This window comes from Vulpes vulpes, chromosome 5, assembly GCF_048418805.1.
Source record: "Vulpes vulpes isolate BD-2025 chromosome 5, VulVul3, whole genome shotgun sequence".
NCBI lineage: Eukaryota > Metazoa > Chordata > Mammalia > Carnivora > Canidae > Vulpes > Vulpes vulpes.
This window is the reverse complement of record NC_132784.1, coordinates 61,475,789-61,491,838: the sequence shown is the minus strand read 5'-3', so window position 1 is coordinate 61,491,838 and position 16,050 is coordinate 61,475,789. Positions and strand designations below refer to the sequence as shown.

The window sequence follows — 16,050 nt, the reverse complement described above, 5'->3', positions numbered from 1 at the left end:
TTTTGTACGTTTTACGAAATATTTGAGTGTGGATTCTAAGTAAACTGGAATGATATAGAATGAACCCATTGGGAGGTCTGCAAACCCACCTTTGCCAACCCTTCATCTCTTAGGACCCAGAGTTCAACAATACAGATCAGATTGACCTGTATGATGACGTGTTGACAGCCACTTCACAGCCCTCAGATGACAGAAGCAGCAGCACTGAGCCACCTCCTCCTGTACGCCAAGAGCCATCTCCCAAGCCCAATAACAAGAGCCCTGCGATCCTGTACACGTACAGCGGCCTCCGCAATAGGCGAGCTGCTGTATACGTGGGCAGCTTCTCCTGGGTGAGCATGGGGAACCAAAAAGCTTCCTGGGTAGGCTGGAGGGAGAGTGCTGGGGGGTGATGGCATTTTCAAAAACCACTGTTGCACTGTTTTGTGCTCTGATGGGGTTGGATTTCTTTTTCCTGGGATCAGGTTGGATTGATCTCTGAAAGAGAACTATCCTGAGGACGTACTGGTGCCGAAGAAAGCAATGATTAAGTGGGTAGTTGCTTTTTCTGCCATCTTGTTAATGCCCCTGACCCTGGGGCTTTATGTCTAGCAGGGTCATCTGTGGGATGAGATTTCAGAGTGAACAGCTTGAACTCTTGGTGGGGTCATTCATTGGTTCTTTGATAACGATTGGTGACAGGATCAAAGACCTTGATAGTTCTAGTACACTCAGGGTAGGTGGTGATTCTTATGCAGAAATTCTTGTGTGATAGACATGTTTTGGGGCTGGTAGAGGGAGGGTCCAAATTAGGAAATGCACATACTGAGGGGGAAGTTCCTGACATTGGTTAAACTGTAGCCTGTCAGGTCTGTAATTAAAAGCTGCTAGTAATCATTCTTTGAACTGATGACCAGCCAGCCCAAATGGCAGTCAAAGTTAAAATAGGTTTTAATTTTCTTAATCTCAAGAGATGGGGTTTGGGGAGTGGTGGGAGGTTTTGGAATGCTGGATGGGTGAGGATAATAAAAGCCTGCAATAATTGAAATGTTGGTGGGCTCTTGGGTTTCTGTGGGAGGTCATGATTGTGACTAGAATCCTAGGTTTGGGGAGAGGGTTTGGGACATTCTAGGTGGGGAGGGGGTGTAGCTCTTGACATTTCTTCCTTTTCCATCTTGCCGGCCCCAGTGGACCACAGACCAGCAGCTGATCCAGGTTATTCGCTCTATAGGAGTCTATGATGTGGTGGAGTTGAAATTTGCTGAGAATCGAGCAAATGGCCAGTCCAAAGGGTGAGGTCTGGATTTGAGAAGCCCCTTTTAGTTTGTCATCATTAGGATAAAGATCTACACTGTATTTTGGCCCTGGATTTTAATCCCTCTGACCCCTGGCCCAGGTTATTGCCTTGGTTTTGACAGACTGCCTTAGAATGGGGACCTTGCTGCAATGTAACAATGTCCATCCGTTGAGGGGCAAAAAAAGCTGATTTTTGATCCAAATAAATAGGACAGTTATAGGCTGACGCCTTTTTATTGATGGTAGTTTTGTGTATGTTGTTAGCAAGATATCTTTTATTTTACCAGCTTTCACTAAAAGTGGAAGAGAGTTTCTTTGTTCTTTTGATTGGCTAATAGATCTCACTCATTTTTAATTTTTCTTCTTCAAGGTATGCTGAGGTGGTGGTAGCCTCTGAAAACTCTGTCCACAAATTGTTGGAACTCTTGCCAGGAAAGGTTCTTAATGGAGAAAAAGTGGACGTGAGGCCGGCCACCCGGCAGAACCTGTCACAGTTTGAGGCACAGGCTCGGAAACGTGAGTGCGTCCGAGTCCCAAGAGGGGGTACGTGGAGACCATCTGTATGAAGGGGGGCAAATTTGTGGGTTTGTTTTCTGTGGTGTGGGCTCTGCCTACAATGTGGAGGAGTTTGGGGGAGGGTGGTGGTGGTTATGAGTGTTGGCAAGGTTAATTAGTAGACCCAAAAATGAGGCTGTGTATAAGAAAGAGCACTGTGCTGAGAGGTTCAGATTATAGTCTGGTTTTGCCACTGACTCATTGTGTGACCTTGGTCAAGTCACTGTACTATTTCTGCTCTGAAGTAGATACATGATGTTTAAAGTTCCTGTCAACTCTAAATTATATGGTTTTGTCTTAAATCAGTATAGTGAATGGGCTTAACTGTAACATGTGCTTTGTATAAATTAACAAGCAGCCACCTTAATATACAGGTAATGTTTATAAAGATGGCTATAATCTTGTCATAAACATATGCTGGAAGGGCGCTCTGTAAGGAATCAACCAAAAGGAGTGCTGGAAAAGAAGAGTTTAATAATGTTTCTCCAGCATTGTCCAGGGGAAGAGAGTGCCCTTTCAATTACCAGATATTTTAGTCTGCCTGGCAAGTGTTTCCCACTAATAAAGCTGCATTGTACTATCTTAGCTTGATGATAGCATCCGTTGAGTTCACCTTACTCCCTTTGTTCTGATTCTGTACTCACCAAGTCACCTTCTGACACTAATTTGGTTTCCTAAATAGGCTCTCCTACTGGGAAGAGAATGCGCTGACCAGCCGACACAAGTATTCCAGTCTGCTTGGCAGTTATATTTCTCATTGTAAATTAATAAATTGGCATTCTGGTTTATGAATCAGTCTCTTGTGAGTTTGGTTAGCGTTGAATCCATTTTCTAGGGTACAGTCACCCTGGGTGAACTATTAAAGTTGAGTTTCTGAACCCACAAAACCTGAGGACCAGACCTTGGATTATCCTGACCTCACAAAGTGCAGCCACCCTGCAATGCCCTGCCTGAAGCAGCCAGCTGCCTTTACTTTTCTTTTCTGATGGGGGGGGGGGGGGGGTCATCACCTGTGTTCTGTCATTTCTTAGGTCCTGCTCTCAAAATAGTGTCTTGTATTGATTGGGTGGTCCACTGGGACCTTGTATTGATTGATTGAAGGTGAAGATATGGCCACTTCTCTATTTGCATAGGAACAACTGTTCTTTTAACTAGATTGAGAGCCTAGATGGATATAGTGTGAACTCCCATTGCTCTGGGTTAAAAGGCACACACTTTTCTTTGACAACTTGAATTTTCAAGTTCTTCTGTTTCAGAGTCTTTGTATAATTCAACCCTTTTCTAATTTTCCTAAGCTGCATAAATGTACAGTTACATTAGGGATAACATTCCTACTTCTGCTTAGCTATGTACTCCTCAGTGTTCCGTTTCTTTGCTGAAATGATGGTGGTGACTGAGTGCTGTTTTCTGCTCTGTCACGTTGACAGACATGGGTTCTATTCACTAAGTACAGCTAGTAGACTTCCTCTGCTTAAAAATGGTTGCTACTCTGGGATTGTAGCCATAGATATAAAACAATCTTTGAAAAAGTGGGAAGATGGCTAACTTTCAGAGGATCCCATTTACAGATACCTTTTTCTTTGGTTTGAGAGAACTCAGGGAAGAAGCAAGTTGCCATATAGATAAGATATGAAGCACAAGTATGCCATGATAGGCACCGGTGATAGGCTATGGTGGAGAAAGTAAGGTGTTTGCTGAGATAATAGGTCCCTGCATGCTTGAACCTGGAGTTGAGTTTATCAGCAAGTGTTAGTTTAAGGAGCACTCTCCTTTCTGCCCACATGTGACTGCTAACAGCATCTCTCTGCTTCCAAGACTTCTAAGGTTATGTGATCATGTTCTTCTGTTGGGTTCCACCTTAACCAGGCCTGGAGTAGACTATTGGAGAGAGTGAAGAAGTTTAACTGAGTGACTTTACAGTGTACAGCCACATTCCCAGCTGTGTAAAAGCATTTGTGAGCCCTTGTGCACACCACCATACCAAAGTGCTGTGGTGATTTTCCTGTGGGGTACAGTGTTTGGGCCATTGAAATATAGTGGGAGTTCCCCAGATACGAGAGTTGCTTTTTACTAAGCTTTTTACTAGGAGTCCCTGCTGTCAGCTGTGTACCATCTGCTCAATCTGTGGACATGTCTTATCTTGGCTTACCTCCCGTTTTCTTTCTACTTCTCACTTGACCTCCAGTCTTCTGTGGTGTATGTCTCTTCCCCATCCCAGTGATGAGTTTTGTTATGTAGATGGAGGAAGTATCTCCCCCTCCCCTTCCCTCACTTCTCCCAAATTCTCTGGCCAAAATGTCATTGCAGAGAGAACATTGCAGATGTACAATAGCATAGTACTGGTCTCAGGTCAACTAGTACTGGTCTAAGGAGAGAGGCCCTGAACTCTTAATCATGGAAGGGGATTCCACATCCACTTGACTCCAGCTGAACAGTAATGAACAAACTTCAACACTGTCATTTTCTCCTGGGTTAATCAGGATCCTGCATTTAGAAATAGAAAACCAGTCTAAGGATAAATTGAGTGTGAACCACAGAGAATTCTAGATAAAGAGCATTCTCTGACATGGAATTGGAGTGATACTGCTTTCTGGGTTTATGACTTAACTAACTTGCCTCAGCCCTTTTTTTCTGAGGCCAAAGAAAAGGGAATAGATGATTTTACCTTCTTTCTCAGCTGCTTGTCACCTTCCTCAGTATGGTATCCGAGGACTCTTGCTGAGGGATGAGCTGGTCCCATGGGTACGTGTAAAGCCTTGGGCAGTAACGTTAGTTCTGTTTTGCTTCATAGGAATACCTCCACGGGCCCATTCACGGGATTCTAGTGATTCTGCTGATGGACGGGCCACACCCTCTGAGAACCTTGTACCTTCATCTGCCCGTGTGGATAAGCCCCCCAGTGTGCTGCCCTACTTCAATCGCCCTCCTTCAGCCCTCCCCTTGATGGGTCTGCCCCCACCCCCAATTCCGCCCCCACCTCCTCTCTCCTCAAGCTTTGGGGTCCCTCCTCCTCCTCCTGGCATCCACTACCAGCATCTCATGCCCCCTCCTCCTCGATTACCTCCTCATCTGGCTGTACCTCCCCCTGGGGCCATCCCACCTGCCCTTCACCTCAATCCAGCCTTCTTCCCCCCACCAAATGCTACAGTGGGGCCTCCACCAGATACTTACATGAAGGCCTCAGCACCCTATAACCACCATGGCAGGTAAGGACTATCTTGTTTCTTTCAGATTTGAGCCAGGTATAGTAGGGTAGACCATGTGTTACGTAGTTTATTCTCCCTGAGGAAGTAAGTAAGCCTGAATTCTTGTGTTTTTCCCTTGTAGAAACTGTTGTCATAGTGTTGAGTCCTGGGAAATAGTTAACCATCCGTTAGATAATGTTTTTTTTATTTGGTGTTTCATTTGCATCTTAGTCTCTTGACCCTAATCATGTCTTTCGTAATCTTTTTTTTTTTTTTTTAATTTTTATTTATTTATGATAGTCACAGAAAGAGAGAGAGAGAGAGAGGCAGAAACACAGGCAGAGGGAGAAGCAGGCTCCATGCACCGGGAGCCCGATGTGGGATTCGATCCCGGGTCTCCAGGATCTCGCCCTGGGCCAAAGGCAGGCGCCAAACCACTGCACCACCCAGGGATCCCTCGTAATCCTTTTTTAAGGAGCTTGATTAAATTGAGAGCCACAGGGCAGCCCCGGTAGCTCAGTGGTTCAGCGCCACCTTCTGCCCAGGGCATGATCCTGGAGACCTGGGATCGAGTCCCATGTTGGGCTCCCTGGGTGGAGCCTGCTTCTCCCTCTGCCTGTGTCTCTGCCTTCGTCTCTATGTCTCTCATGCATAAATAAATAAAATATTTTTGTTAATTAATTAATTAATTAATTAAGAGCCACACGTGTCTGTTAGGGATGCTGCAAATGTCTAGTGCCATTGGGTCATGCCAAAATTACAAAAGAATATGTTGTAAATTCTGTCCTTGAAGAGAATGTGAACACATATAATGTGAACAGGCTGAGAACCATTTAAGACATTATGTAGGAGAACATGATTAAGTAACACTGTAGTGTAGATTATGGTAAAGATAAGAGGCTTGGGCAATCAGGAATGGTGTTATTTCTGTGCAGCCGAGATTCGGGCCCTCCGCCCTCTACAGTGAGTGAAGCAGAATTTGAAGAGATCATGAAGCGAAATAGAGCAATTTCCAGCAGTGCCATTTCCAAAGCGGTATCTGGAGCCAGTGCAGGTAACTCACCCTTACCTCTGCTGTGTTCTCCTTACCTTTAGTTTTTCCATGTTTTGTCATTTCCTTTGGGAAGAAGTTCAACAAGATAAAGTTGGAGTACTGTTAGATTCTCAAGAGTGGCACATTTTCAGTAGTATATAATCTGATACTGTGGTTTTGTGGCTTGGGTGAAGCTCTAATGTTGTTACTTTATTAAGCCTGTATCCAGACCTGCCTCATGAAAACAAACCTAGTGCCTAGATTATAAATAGTATCTCATTGTAGTATCTGTTGTAGAATGAAATTCCTGCCCTCATGGAGATCTCAATGGTTGATCAGTGGATCTAGTGTCTAGTCCTAGTGTAGACTGCAGGTTTCTTAGGACTAGATATGGTTTGATATGGAATTTCATTGTATTTGGGGGTTTAGACAGAACTGCTGACCTCTCTGTAGCGTCTCCTAGAAAGAGGCAGGTCTGTTGGGTGTCATCGTAAGACATAATATATGCCCTTAGAACTAACTTTTGCCCCCGTCAGTATTAAGTGGACAGAACCAGAAGCTGTAACTCTGAGAGCCCTAGTATGGAATCTTTGGTTCTTTATAGGATCTTGGTCCGAGTCTCATGTTATGGTATCAGTCAGACTTCTTTCTTGTGAGTTTCCCACACTGATGTAAATGTAGATTGTCAGATCTCCTAGGAAATAACACTAAATATTGCCATCTGTTTTCTGTAATTTTTCATCTTTGGCTGCAAAATTTGAATCCACAGGGTAGGTTAAAGACAGGAAATACATATATTCTCTCTCTTTATTTTTTCCTCCAGAAAACTGACATCTGAAAGATTTTTTTTTTCTGAAAGATTTTTTGATTAGAAAGTAATCTGTGCTCATTTTAACAAGTTCAATATACAGAGGAGTATAAAGGAAATAGTCATTATTCTTCCTTACAAACTCCTGCACCTTAAGATGATCAATAACTGAATCTCTATCTCTGTCCGTTTTTGTTGTTCTCATTCCAGTCATTCAAACCACAAATACTTACTGAATGCTTACAAAATAAGCAAAAATTCCCTGCCCTGGTAGAGCTGACATCCTGGTGTTCCTGGATCTCTACAGAATCACAGTTCCTCCACAGTTTCCGTTCTATTCTTATTGCCCTGCACAGAGGAAGCTGCCAGTCCTCTTCACTGGACTCCTGTCTAGTTCCCATGCTTTCCTTGCATTATCTTCTGTCTGTATTGCACTTGACTTAGCATGGAAAAGCATTGTGCAAGTACCTACCCCATGACCACAAACCTTGAGCCAGGCACTGTGCACATTTGGGGAATGAAGGGGCTAGTTCTTCATGGCAGCGAAATTTAAAAACATGTATATATAATATACTCTACATACAGACATGTTAGGTATATGTTATGTATATGTGTACACACATCTGATTATAGATTTAAAATAATTCAGACTTAGAAATGTGCAGTGGAAAAAAATTAAAATTAAAAAAATTAAAAAAAATGTGCAGTGGTAATTAATGAAAGTCCTCTATGCAAGGCCCACCACCAAGACCACCTTCCACAATTTAGTGTCTGTCCCTCAGATTTTTTTTCTGTCCATATGACAACATAAATATAATTTCTATTCTTTTTACAAAAACGGAATACTGTTTTGCGACTTTAAAAAAATTAATGTTCTGGACATCTATCAGTGTATAATATCTAACATTTATTGAGCCCTTACTGTGTGCCTGGCACTGTGCTAAGCGCTTTATGTGGATTACTTTGTTTACATACAGATTTATCACGTGCTTTTTAACAACTGTGTAGTATTTTATAAAACCGGCATCACATAATTTATATAGCCAGATGCCACTGAAGGAAATTTAATTTGTGTCTAATTTTTTGATAAAATAATGCTGAAAAATAACACTGTTAAGCGTACATGCTTGTGAACAGAAGTAGAACTGTTCTTAGACTTTCTGGGTCAAAAAGTACGCACATTGTTTATTGTAACGGATATTTGATTGTTCTCAGACTACCCTGCACCTCTTTGTATATCCACTGTCAACATCTGAGAATCCCTGATTGCAGACTGTTGAAATATAGATGCCGTCCACTTTTATACCTGCCACTTCTGCCTCATTCATCTTACCGTGGTTCTGTGAGACAACTAGTTACTGTTTGTGCCCTCTTGAGTTCTCCTTTTGGTCCAGTTAATGCCTCTGCTCATTCTTGGCCTTTCCCATCCGTCCCCTGTCAGGGGATTACAGTGACGCGATTGAGACGCTGCTCACAGCCATTGCTGTTATCAAACAGTCCCGGGTCGCCAATGATGAGCGTTGCCGTGTCCTCATCTCCTCTCTTAAGGACTGTCTTCATGGCATTGAAGCCAAGTCCTACAGTGTGGGTGCCAGCGGAAGCTCGTCCAGGTGAGTTATTGGTTGCTTCAACAGCCTACCAGCCCTGAGCAGCACTCTTCCAGGGATTGGCAGGGAGAGGAAGAGAGCCCAGGGGATGTGGCAAGGCCCTGGCTGGAAGAACAGGCCTACCTCTGCTGTCTTATTTAAGGGGAAGGAATTAGTCACATCTGCATTAACGAATGTTGTAATGTCTGCAATCCGTTGTTCAGTGAGGCAGTGGGCTATTTAGGAATAAAGATAGACCGGCATAGTTAAGAACACGGGCTTTGAAGACATATGTGCTTGGATTCGAGTCCCATTTCTGCTCCTGTATGGCTTTGAGTGTGGCAGTCACCAGCTTTCTAAGCCTCATTTTTCTCATTTTAAAAAAGGGACAATAATAGTACTTCTCTTACAGCCCTGTTGTAGAGATGAGATGAGATAAGCATGTAAAGCTCCTAGCACTGTGCCTGATACATTAGTAAGATCTCAGCACATTTGATTGTTCCTTTTTCCCAAAAAAAGATTAGTCCTCAAAGAGCTGACATCCTCAGACATTGGGCCCATAATAGAAAAGGGGTTCAGACAAATACTGGAAGACACCAGAACACAACACTCTTGGAAGGCACGTAGTCGGTCCTCTGAGTGAGGCTGAAGGATCTTTCTAATAGGAAAAGACATCGGTCCCGAGAGAGGTCACCTAGCCGGTCCCGGGAGAGCAGCAGGAGGCATCGGGACCTGCTTCATAACGAAGATCGGCATGATGATTATTTCCAAGAAAGGAACCGGGAGCACGAGAGACACCGGGATAGAGAGCGGGACCGGCACCACTGAGACAGGTGAGACGGGCCCCTGTTCCTGGCTATGGGTGGCCTGCCACGAAGGACAAAATACCGGTGATCGTGAAGATTTTGCTCTCTTTTTAAAGCAGTTAAAGAGAAAGGGAGGACTTTTGACTTAGGTAACAGAAAATTGAAGAGGGCAGATTGCTTGCTCTTCCTGCTCCTTTGGAGAAGTCTTATCCTGAAATGGACCTGAAATTGAGCTGGTTCTGTTTGTGTCTTGTCTGCCTTAACCCGGTATCTGAGAGACAGCATGACTTCTGGGATGAGAGCACAGTGTCTGCAGGCCACATTACTTTGTTCTTAAGTTTTCTCATGTGTAAATGAAGACCGTAAACACAGCTGTCTTCGTTGAATTGCTGAATTCAGTGAGACATTCTGTCTAGAGCATTTAGCACTCATGATACTCGTCACATACCGAGTTTTCAGTATTGATAGCCAGTTATATTTTCACCCCGCCAAACTTTCAAGTACAAAATTAGGAAATTGACCAAGACAAAAAAAGTAAGACCATTGTCTACTTGTTAGTTTTCAATGTGCAACATTAACAATTTTAAGAATTAGTATCTAGGGATCCCTGGGTGGCTCAGCAGTTTGGCACCTGCCTTTGGCTCAGGGCGTGATCTTGGGAGTCCTGGGATCGAGTCCCACATCGGGCTCCCTGCGTGGAGCCTGCTTCTCCCTCTGCCTGTGTCTCTGCCTCTCTCTCTCTGTGTCTCTCATGAATAAATAAATAAAATCTTTAAAAAAAAAAAGAATTAGTATCTATTAGGATTTTGAAACTCAGGATACTTTAGGAGAAAGCTGATCTGAAAAAATCATATTTAATAATGTAGAGGTTGTAAAGAGGATACTTCAGTGGAAGGATCTGTTTTGGGAATGAAAAACTTATTGACAGTGATTGATTTTTTTAATTTTTATTTTAATTTTAATTTTTTTTTTTTTAGCAAAACAAAAGTAGAGTTGTGAGGGGAACTATATTAACTCAGGTTATTGAGAAGTTGAGTTAGGCTTGGCTGGATCCAGGGACTCCAGCTTTGTCCTCAGAACTTTGTATGATTGTTTCTAGTATATAAGTAACCAAAGAGTGTTGTTTATTCTGTTTCTGTGGAGGCCTTTAAAAGTAGTCTAGATTCTGGCTAGGATGATCTGTTTATGGTTCCTGGAGGCCACTGCAAGACCCAGATCTCTTTAGGGTCTCTTCTCAACTTTATGGTTTCATTCACATCAAGTGTGTTACGAAAATGTCCTTGTTTTTTGGGTGTTTTTTGGCCAATTTGGTTGGTCCGAAGTAATGGTAATTGAACAGGAGGGTGAGGATTAGGAAGGGCTCTCTGTGGTTCTTTGGGGGTGGCAAGATGGGTACCTGAATGAAGATGAGAAAAGAGACCCTCTTGGGCAGCCCCAGTGGTGCAGCGGTTTAGCGTCGCCTATAGCCCAGGGCGTGATCCTGGAGACCCTGGATCGAGTCCCACGTCAGGCTCTGTATGATGCCTGCTTCTCCCTCTGCCTGTGTCTCAGCCCCTCTCTCTCTCTTTCTCTCTCTCTCTCTCTCTCTCTCTCCGTCTCTATGAATAAATTAAATAAAATATTTAAAAAAAAAAAGAAAAGAGACCCTCTTGCTACCTGGGAATGCCCATAGTTCACTAGCAATATCTGGACTGTAAACAGAAAGTGCCATGTTTGGCCCACTGATAACCTACTAACAAGAAAGGAGTTCAGTTATGTTTGGCTGCTGCCCTCGACTTTGTTTGCATTATCTGCATTGATAAAAGTGGTTCTAGCTGGAAATTACTTTTTGTTGTCTTCTGTAGGAGGTAAGTGGGAAAATGAAAGGTTAACTAACATTTTTTTACCTGCTTCCCTTCTGTTTCTAAAACACTCAATTCCACAAAATTTTAAAGTGCATGGTATCACTGAAATCTGAGATAATCTATATAAAACTAACAGGCTGTGGGTGCTAGATACTTCTAGATTTTGCGACAAACTGAGTTTAAGGAGGTACCCATATTTCTCCAGGGGAAGTGGACTCTGGCCTAATTCGGCCTTGGAGTGGAAAGGAGAGTGGGTGTTAGGGTAGACCTTTGTTCCTGTCCCATCCCTGCTGTGGTAGTAGTAGCATCTCCCTGCTCTTGTTTGAGCTAACACAGTTGCTAGTGTTGCTGTGGGGTTGAGTGTCACCTCTCCCCTAATCCTGTTGCTCACAGCATGGGTCCTTCATACTGGAAAAGACTAGAGAATAGTGACCAGGGAGGTACTTGTCCATGCAGAGCATGAATTATAATCTCTAGGGCCACATTTGGGTTAGCAGTTAGAGTATGTAACTGCATGTCACCATTCCTGGTGGCTCTCCTAACAGTCTTTTGAAAGAGAAATTGCGAGATCCACTGATAGACTAGCATTTTGGGTACTAAACATCTGAACCTGAGACTGTCATTTTGCATCATTTTTTCCACCTGTAAAATGAGTGTTTCTCATTAATGTCATAAATGAGTGTTTCTCATAAAGTGTTCCTCCATATAAGAGTGATGCAGTTTGAATAACTCTGAAGAACCTGTAACCCTGTAGTTCTCAGAAAACAGTCATTTGGCTGGTGTGAGCCTATGACAACAGGAGGAAAAAGGTTTTCCAGGTTCCCATTTTTTATCCCTTAGGTATGTTGGTTATTCCATCCAGATAGCTAGTCCAAAAGAACTGAATCAGAAACCCAAAAAATGTCAGTTGCTCACATTCTCATCTTAAGGACTTTGCATTCTATCTTCAGTCACCAAGTCGTGATGTAGGAGGTTCCGTGTTGGGGAGATGGTATGTGGGTCCATTTAGCTGGAGAACTGTTGGAAGTTCTGTGTATGACACATTTTAGTTAAAAATACTAGTGTTTATATTGTATGGATGAGTGTTCCTGAGAGCCAAAAGATTTGTTCCATCTAGAGGCAGCAATACAACAGCAAGCTTTTCTATCCATCCTTTCTGCCTGCCTCCAAACATTACCACCAAAGGTAACCACAACCTGTAAGATTTGAGTGCAACAGTTGATTTCTCCTGATGTATTAGTTATCCTTTGTTGTTTTGTTTTGAACAGTTTCCAAATTACATCTCCTTTGGAGTATATGTGTGTATGCTTTGGAATTTGAGGATATTCTTAGGTAATGTGTGGCTTTGGCTTCAACTTATTGTAGTTCTCAGCTATTGGCTCATTATTTGGGGATATTATTGTATTTAAAATATAATCATTCTCACCTCATTCCTTTCCTCCCAGTCCAATGAAAACTAAACATTCTGTTCAATTTTGATCCAGTGCAAAGATACAGAAACCCAAATGGTTTGAAGGGGAGAGGCACTGCGGGCTTCAGAGTTTTCTCAGGAAATGAGACAAGTAGCTGCAAGCATAGGTGTTTAGAGAAGCTGGAAGACAGAAACTTCTAGAACAGATTCTGAGGTTCCCAAGCCGAAATAGTAGAATGTAGAAGGAGCAAGCTGCCTGTGGATTTTTTTTCCTTAGGTGGTTCCTCCAGGTTACAGAAGTGCATACATAGGGCAGCGTGGGTGGCTTAGCGGTTTAGCATCGCCTTCAGCCCAGGGCATGATCCTGGAGACCTGGGATCGAGTCCCATGTCAGACTCCCTGTACGGAGCCTGCTTCTCCCTCTGCCTGTGTCTCTGCCTGCCTCTCTCTCTCTCTCTGTCTCTCTCTCTGTGTCTCATGAATAAAGTCTTTTTTTTTTTTTTTTTTTTTTTTTTAAAGAAGTGCATACATAAAGAGTGAGCATTTGTGTGGAAGCTATATTATGGGTTTGGCCATTAGAAGAAGTCCTAAGCCTGATTTAATCTCTCTTTTTCCTGTTCGCTGTTCATTCTCCTTTATGCGGTCAGCTTGATCAGGCTGCTCCCCACTGACTGATAACTGTAACCCTGGAACAAGGGCTGGGCATACTAGGGGCCTTAGGTTTGGCAGAGATGTGGTGAGGGGCTGAACAGTGCCTTACTGTTCAGTGGAAGTTCTTAATTGTGACTACGAATTCTTTCACTTCCACGCTCTGCTCTCTGTTCTGGCCTGCCAGATAACTCTTGCTTGATATGAGGGTGCTACTTGACCCCTTACTCAAAGCTGTCGTCTGGGGAAAGATTTAAAATCCCTTGAGTTTTAGTATAGCTTAGTACATCCTTGGTTCTGTGTGTGTGTGTGCGCGCGCGCACACGGATGCATAAGGATGTGTTAAACAGGGCTTCTTGAGGGTTTAGGAGTTCCTGTGTTAAGTACATGCTCCCTGCTAGGGCCTCTTGGGTGTTTGTGGGTTAATAGATTTGGTTATGTGCACATTTGTGTTTTCTTACCATTGTACCTCCCATTTCCAGATTTTTACCCCTCCCCTTAAGGTAAGCTCAGAGTTGCTCAGAACAGATTTTCTGAAATGGTATTTCAACTCCCTATATTCCCTTATTGCAACTCTTTTTGGATTGTCATAGTTTCATATTTCTCCAGCCAGTCTCCTTTTTAGTCAAACTGCTTTGAGACTTCATTTCATTGTCTGTTTCTCCCTAACCGTAAAGTGAGATGTTACTGCTTTTTCTCTCTACTCACTGTAGTTCCTGCAACCATCCCTCACTATGGACAGTACCCAGACACCTCCAGACAATCCTGCTTTCTTTCCTTCACTTTCCCAGGCTTGCATTCTGTCTGTGTATATACCTCACTTCATACATTGTAACTTTAGACAATGCCAGTATAATTCCTGTAAACACATCAATCAGAAGATAATCTCTAACATGTGTTTTCTTTTTCTTCTGATGTTCTCATTGCAGGAGTCTGGTTGGAAGCAAATGTTTTTTTAATGGACTTGCATCTCCTCACCTTGATCAGGACTAAAGGACGGAGGCCACTCCACCCCTCTCCCTTCCTCCAAACCCCTAACTCCCTTCAGACACCCAGGGAATACCCTCTGCCCTACAGATTGGAAGATTGCCTGGCAGCCCTCCCAATCCCACACCTCCTGTTTGTCAGGGGAAGGAACCTAAAGACTTCCATGTGGTTGGAAGGGGTGGCAGACAGGAAGAAAACATGTCTAGGCCCCTGGTCTCCATAGAGAATGGTGCTTTGTCCAAGGAAACGTAGGAGTTTCTGATTCTCCAGGAGGAATTCAGTGGTGAGGTTGATGGGAAGACTTTCTTCCCACAGAAAACGGTTCCTCTGTGCAGGATCTAGGAGAAGTGACTGGGTGTGCCAAAATAAGCCCAGGGTCCTGCCCTCAGCATTAGGTTTGATGGGGCCAAGAGGGTCCAATCCCCTTGCTAACATACCACTTCTTTAACTCCTTTACCTTCTCAGCCCTTTGAGGAGGGATCCTGAGAACAGAAATTCCCATATGAAAAGCTTCTCCTGTTCTTGCTTTTCCCTCTTCCATACTGACAGTTTGTTTCCCTGACCTCCCAGAGGACTGAGTCTTTCCACCTCCCTGCTGCCCAGCCGCCTCATTGGACTTGCCCCTCGTAAGCAGAGAAGGCCATGAGGTTGCTTGCTGCTGGGAGCCTGGCAGAGCCAGTTACCACCCACTGCTGCTTCCTGCTTGGTTGCCTCTTGCAGTAACCAGCTGTACTAGGTGTTCCCTTTCCTGGGGCTTTTCTGTTTCACACATGGAGCCCCTCCCCCAAGAAGGCTGCTTCCTTGTTTTAGAGGAAGATGCTGCCCTTGGGAGATGGGGACATCGGACCTCAGCACTGAAGAAGCCCTGTGAAGTACCGGGAGGGGTAGGAGAGGAGGCAAGCTAGGGCAGGCTAGGCCTACTTCCATATAGGCTTTTCTTCAGATTCAATGTGAGCATGCGCTTGCATCCCCCAGGTACATACTTTTACTTACTGTGGGATAACCTGGCACTAATAGGCAGGTAGTCATAAATTTGGTGTCTTTCCACCTTTGGACTATTGACGTATTAATAGTTTCCTTCACTCTATGTGGAGGTACTTCCTGCCTCTGATGAGGAGCAAGGAGGAAGTGGAGCCTGACTTGAACGAGCTCAGCTCAGAGTCCTACGGACCACCACTCGGGGGTCATTTTCTACACAGGCCAATGGAATTGCTCTTCACAGAACATCCGAGTTGTGTGTTTGCTGCTGATGGAAGCAGCAGTAACAGGGTCCTGCGGTACCCACAGAGCGATGGCTGCTGCTTCTGCATGCATTTACAGGGCATGTGACATCTAACAGGAGATGAGACGGCGTGTGAGACATAGGGCCACTGGAGACCCTTCTGGCTCAGAGGGGAGAGACTGAGTTGGACCCAACCCTTCTTCTGTGCCCTGCACGTTTCTGACCTAGCCCATGGTCAGTCAGTGAGGGGGCCCCCAGGGTTGGACAGGCACATTCCCTTGGGACAGAGGCTACAGTTTGTAGCTATTTCCCCCTGTCCCCCAACCCCATCCCCACCTCTACTTCAGAACATGGCCCCCCGCCCAACTGGCCAAGCGTTAAGTAATGTGCTTATCCTCGGGAGCAGCTCCGGGTGTCTTTTTAAAATGTAGAGAAAACCAAGTACGGTGACAGTTTAAGGAAAAAAAAAAAATAGAATACCAGAAAAGCCGTTTACCCGGAGAATTTTTTTCTCCCCATTCTTGTTTTGTTTTTACTCAATGACAAAAATTTTAGTTTTATTTCCTGATAGCAAAAGGAAAGAAAAACCCAGCCCTCAAAAAGGCCAAGGCCCCGTCCCCCTGTTGTCGGTGATTTGTTTGTCTTTCTGATAGGTTGAAAATTGTGTAATAAACTTGATGACGCTGTCAA

The 16,050-nt window shown here is 43.9% G+C and overlaps 1 protein-coding gene across 11 annotated transcripts in view; it reads left to right on the top strand.

Moving 5' to 3' along the window:
• Positions 1-16,050, top strand: part of CPSF7 (cleavage and polyadenylation specific factor 7) — a 23,594-nt gene extending 7,544 nt beyond the window's left edge. For 3 of the 11 annotated variants that reach the window (XM_072758208.1, XM_072758209.1, XM_072758210.1), the window contains exons 3-11: positions 114-332; positions 1,168-1,271; positions 1,646-1,791; positions 4,622-4,777; positions 4,979-5,036; positions 5,951-6,069; positions 8,298-8,466; positions 9,108-9,275; positions 14,081-16,050. In XM_072758208.1, the coding sequence (XP_072614309.1) occupies positions 114-332; positions 1,168-1,271; positions 1,646-1,791; positions 4,622-4,777; positions 4,979-5,036; positions 5,951-6,069; positions 8,298-8,466; positions 9,108-9,270 (1,134 nt within the window). In that variant the 3' untranslated portion in view covers positions 9,271-9,275; positions 14,081-16,050. Of the gene's footprint in view, positions 1-113; positions 333-1,167; positions 1,272-1,645; positions 1,819-4,621; positions 5,037-5,950; positions 6,070-8,297; positions 8,467-9,107; positions 9,276-14,080 lie in introns of all 11 variants that reach the window. The other 8 variants (XM_025987453.2, XM_072758204.1, XM_072758205.1 and 5 more) reach the window with 3 other exon arrangements.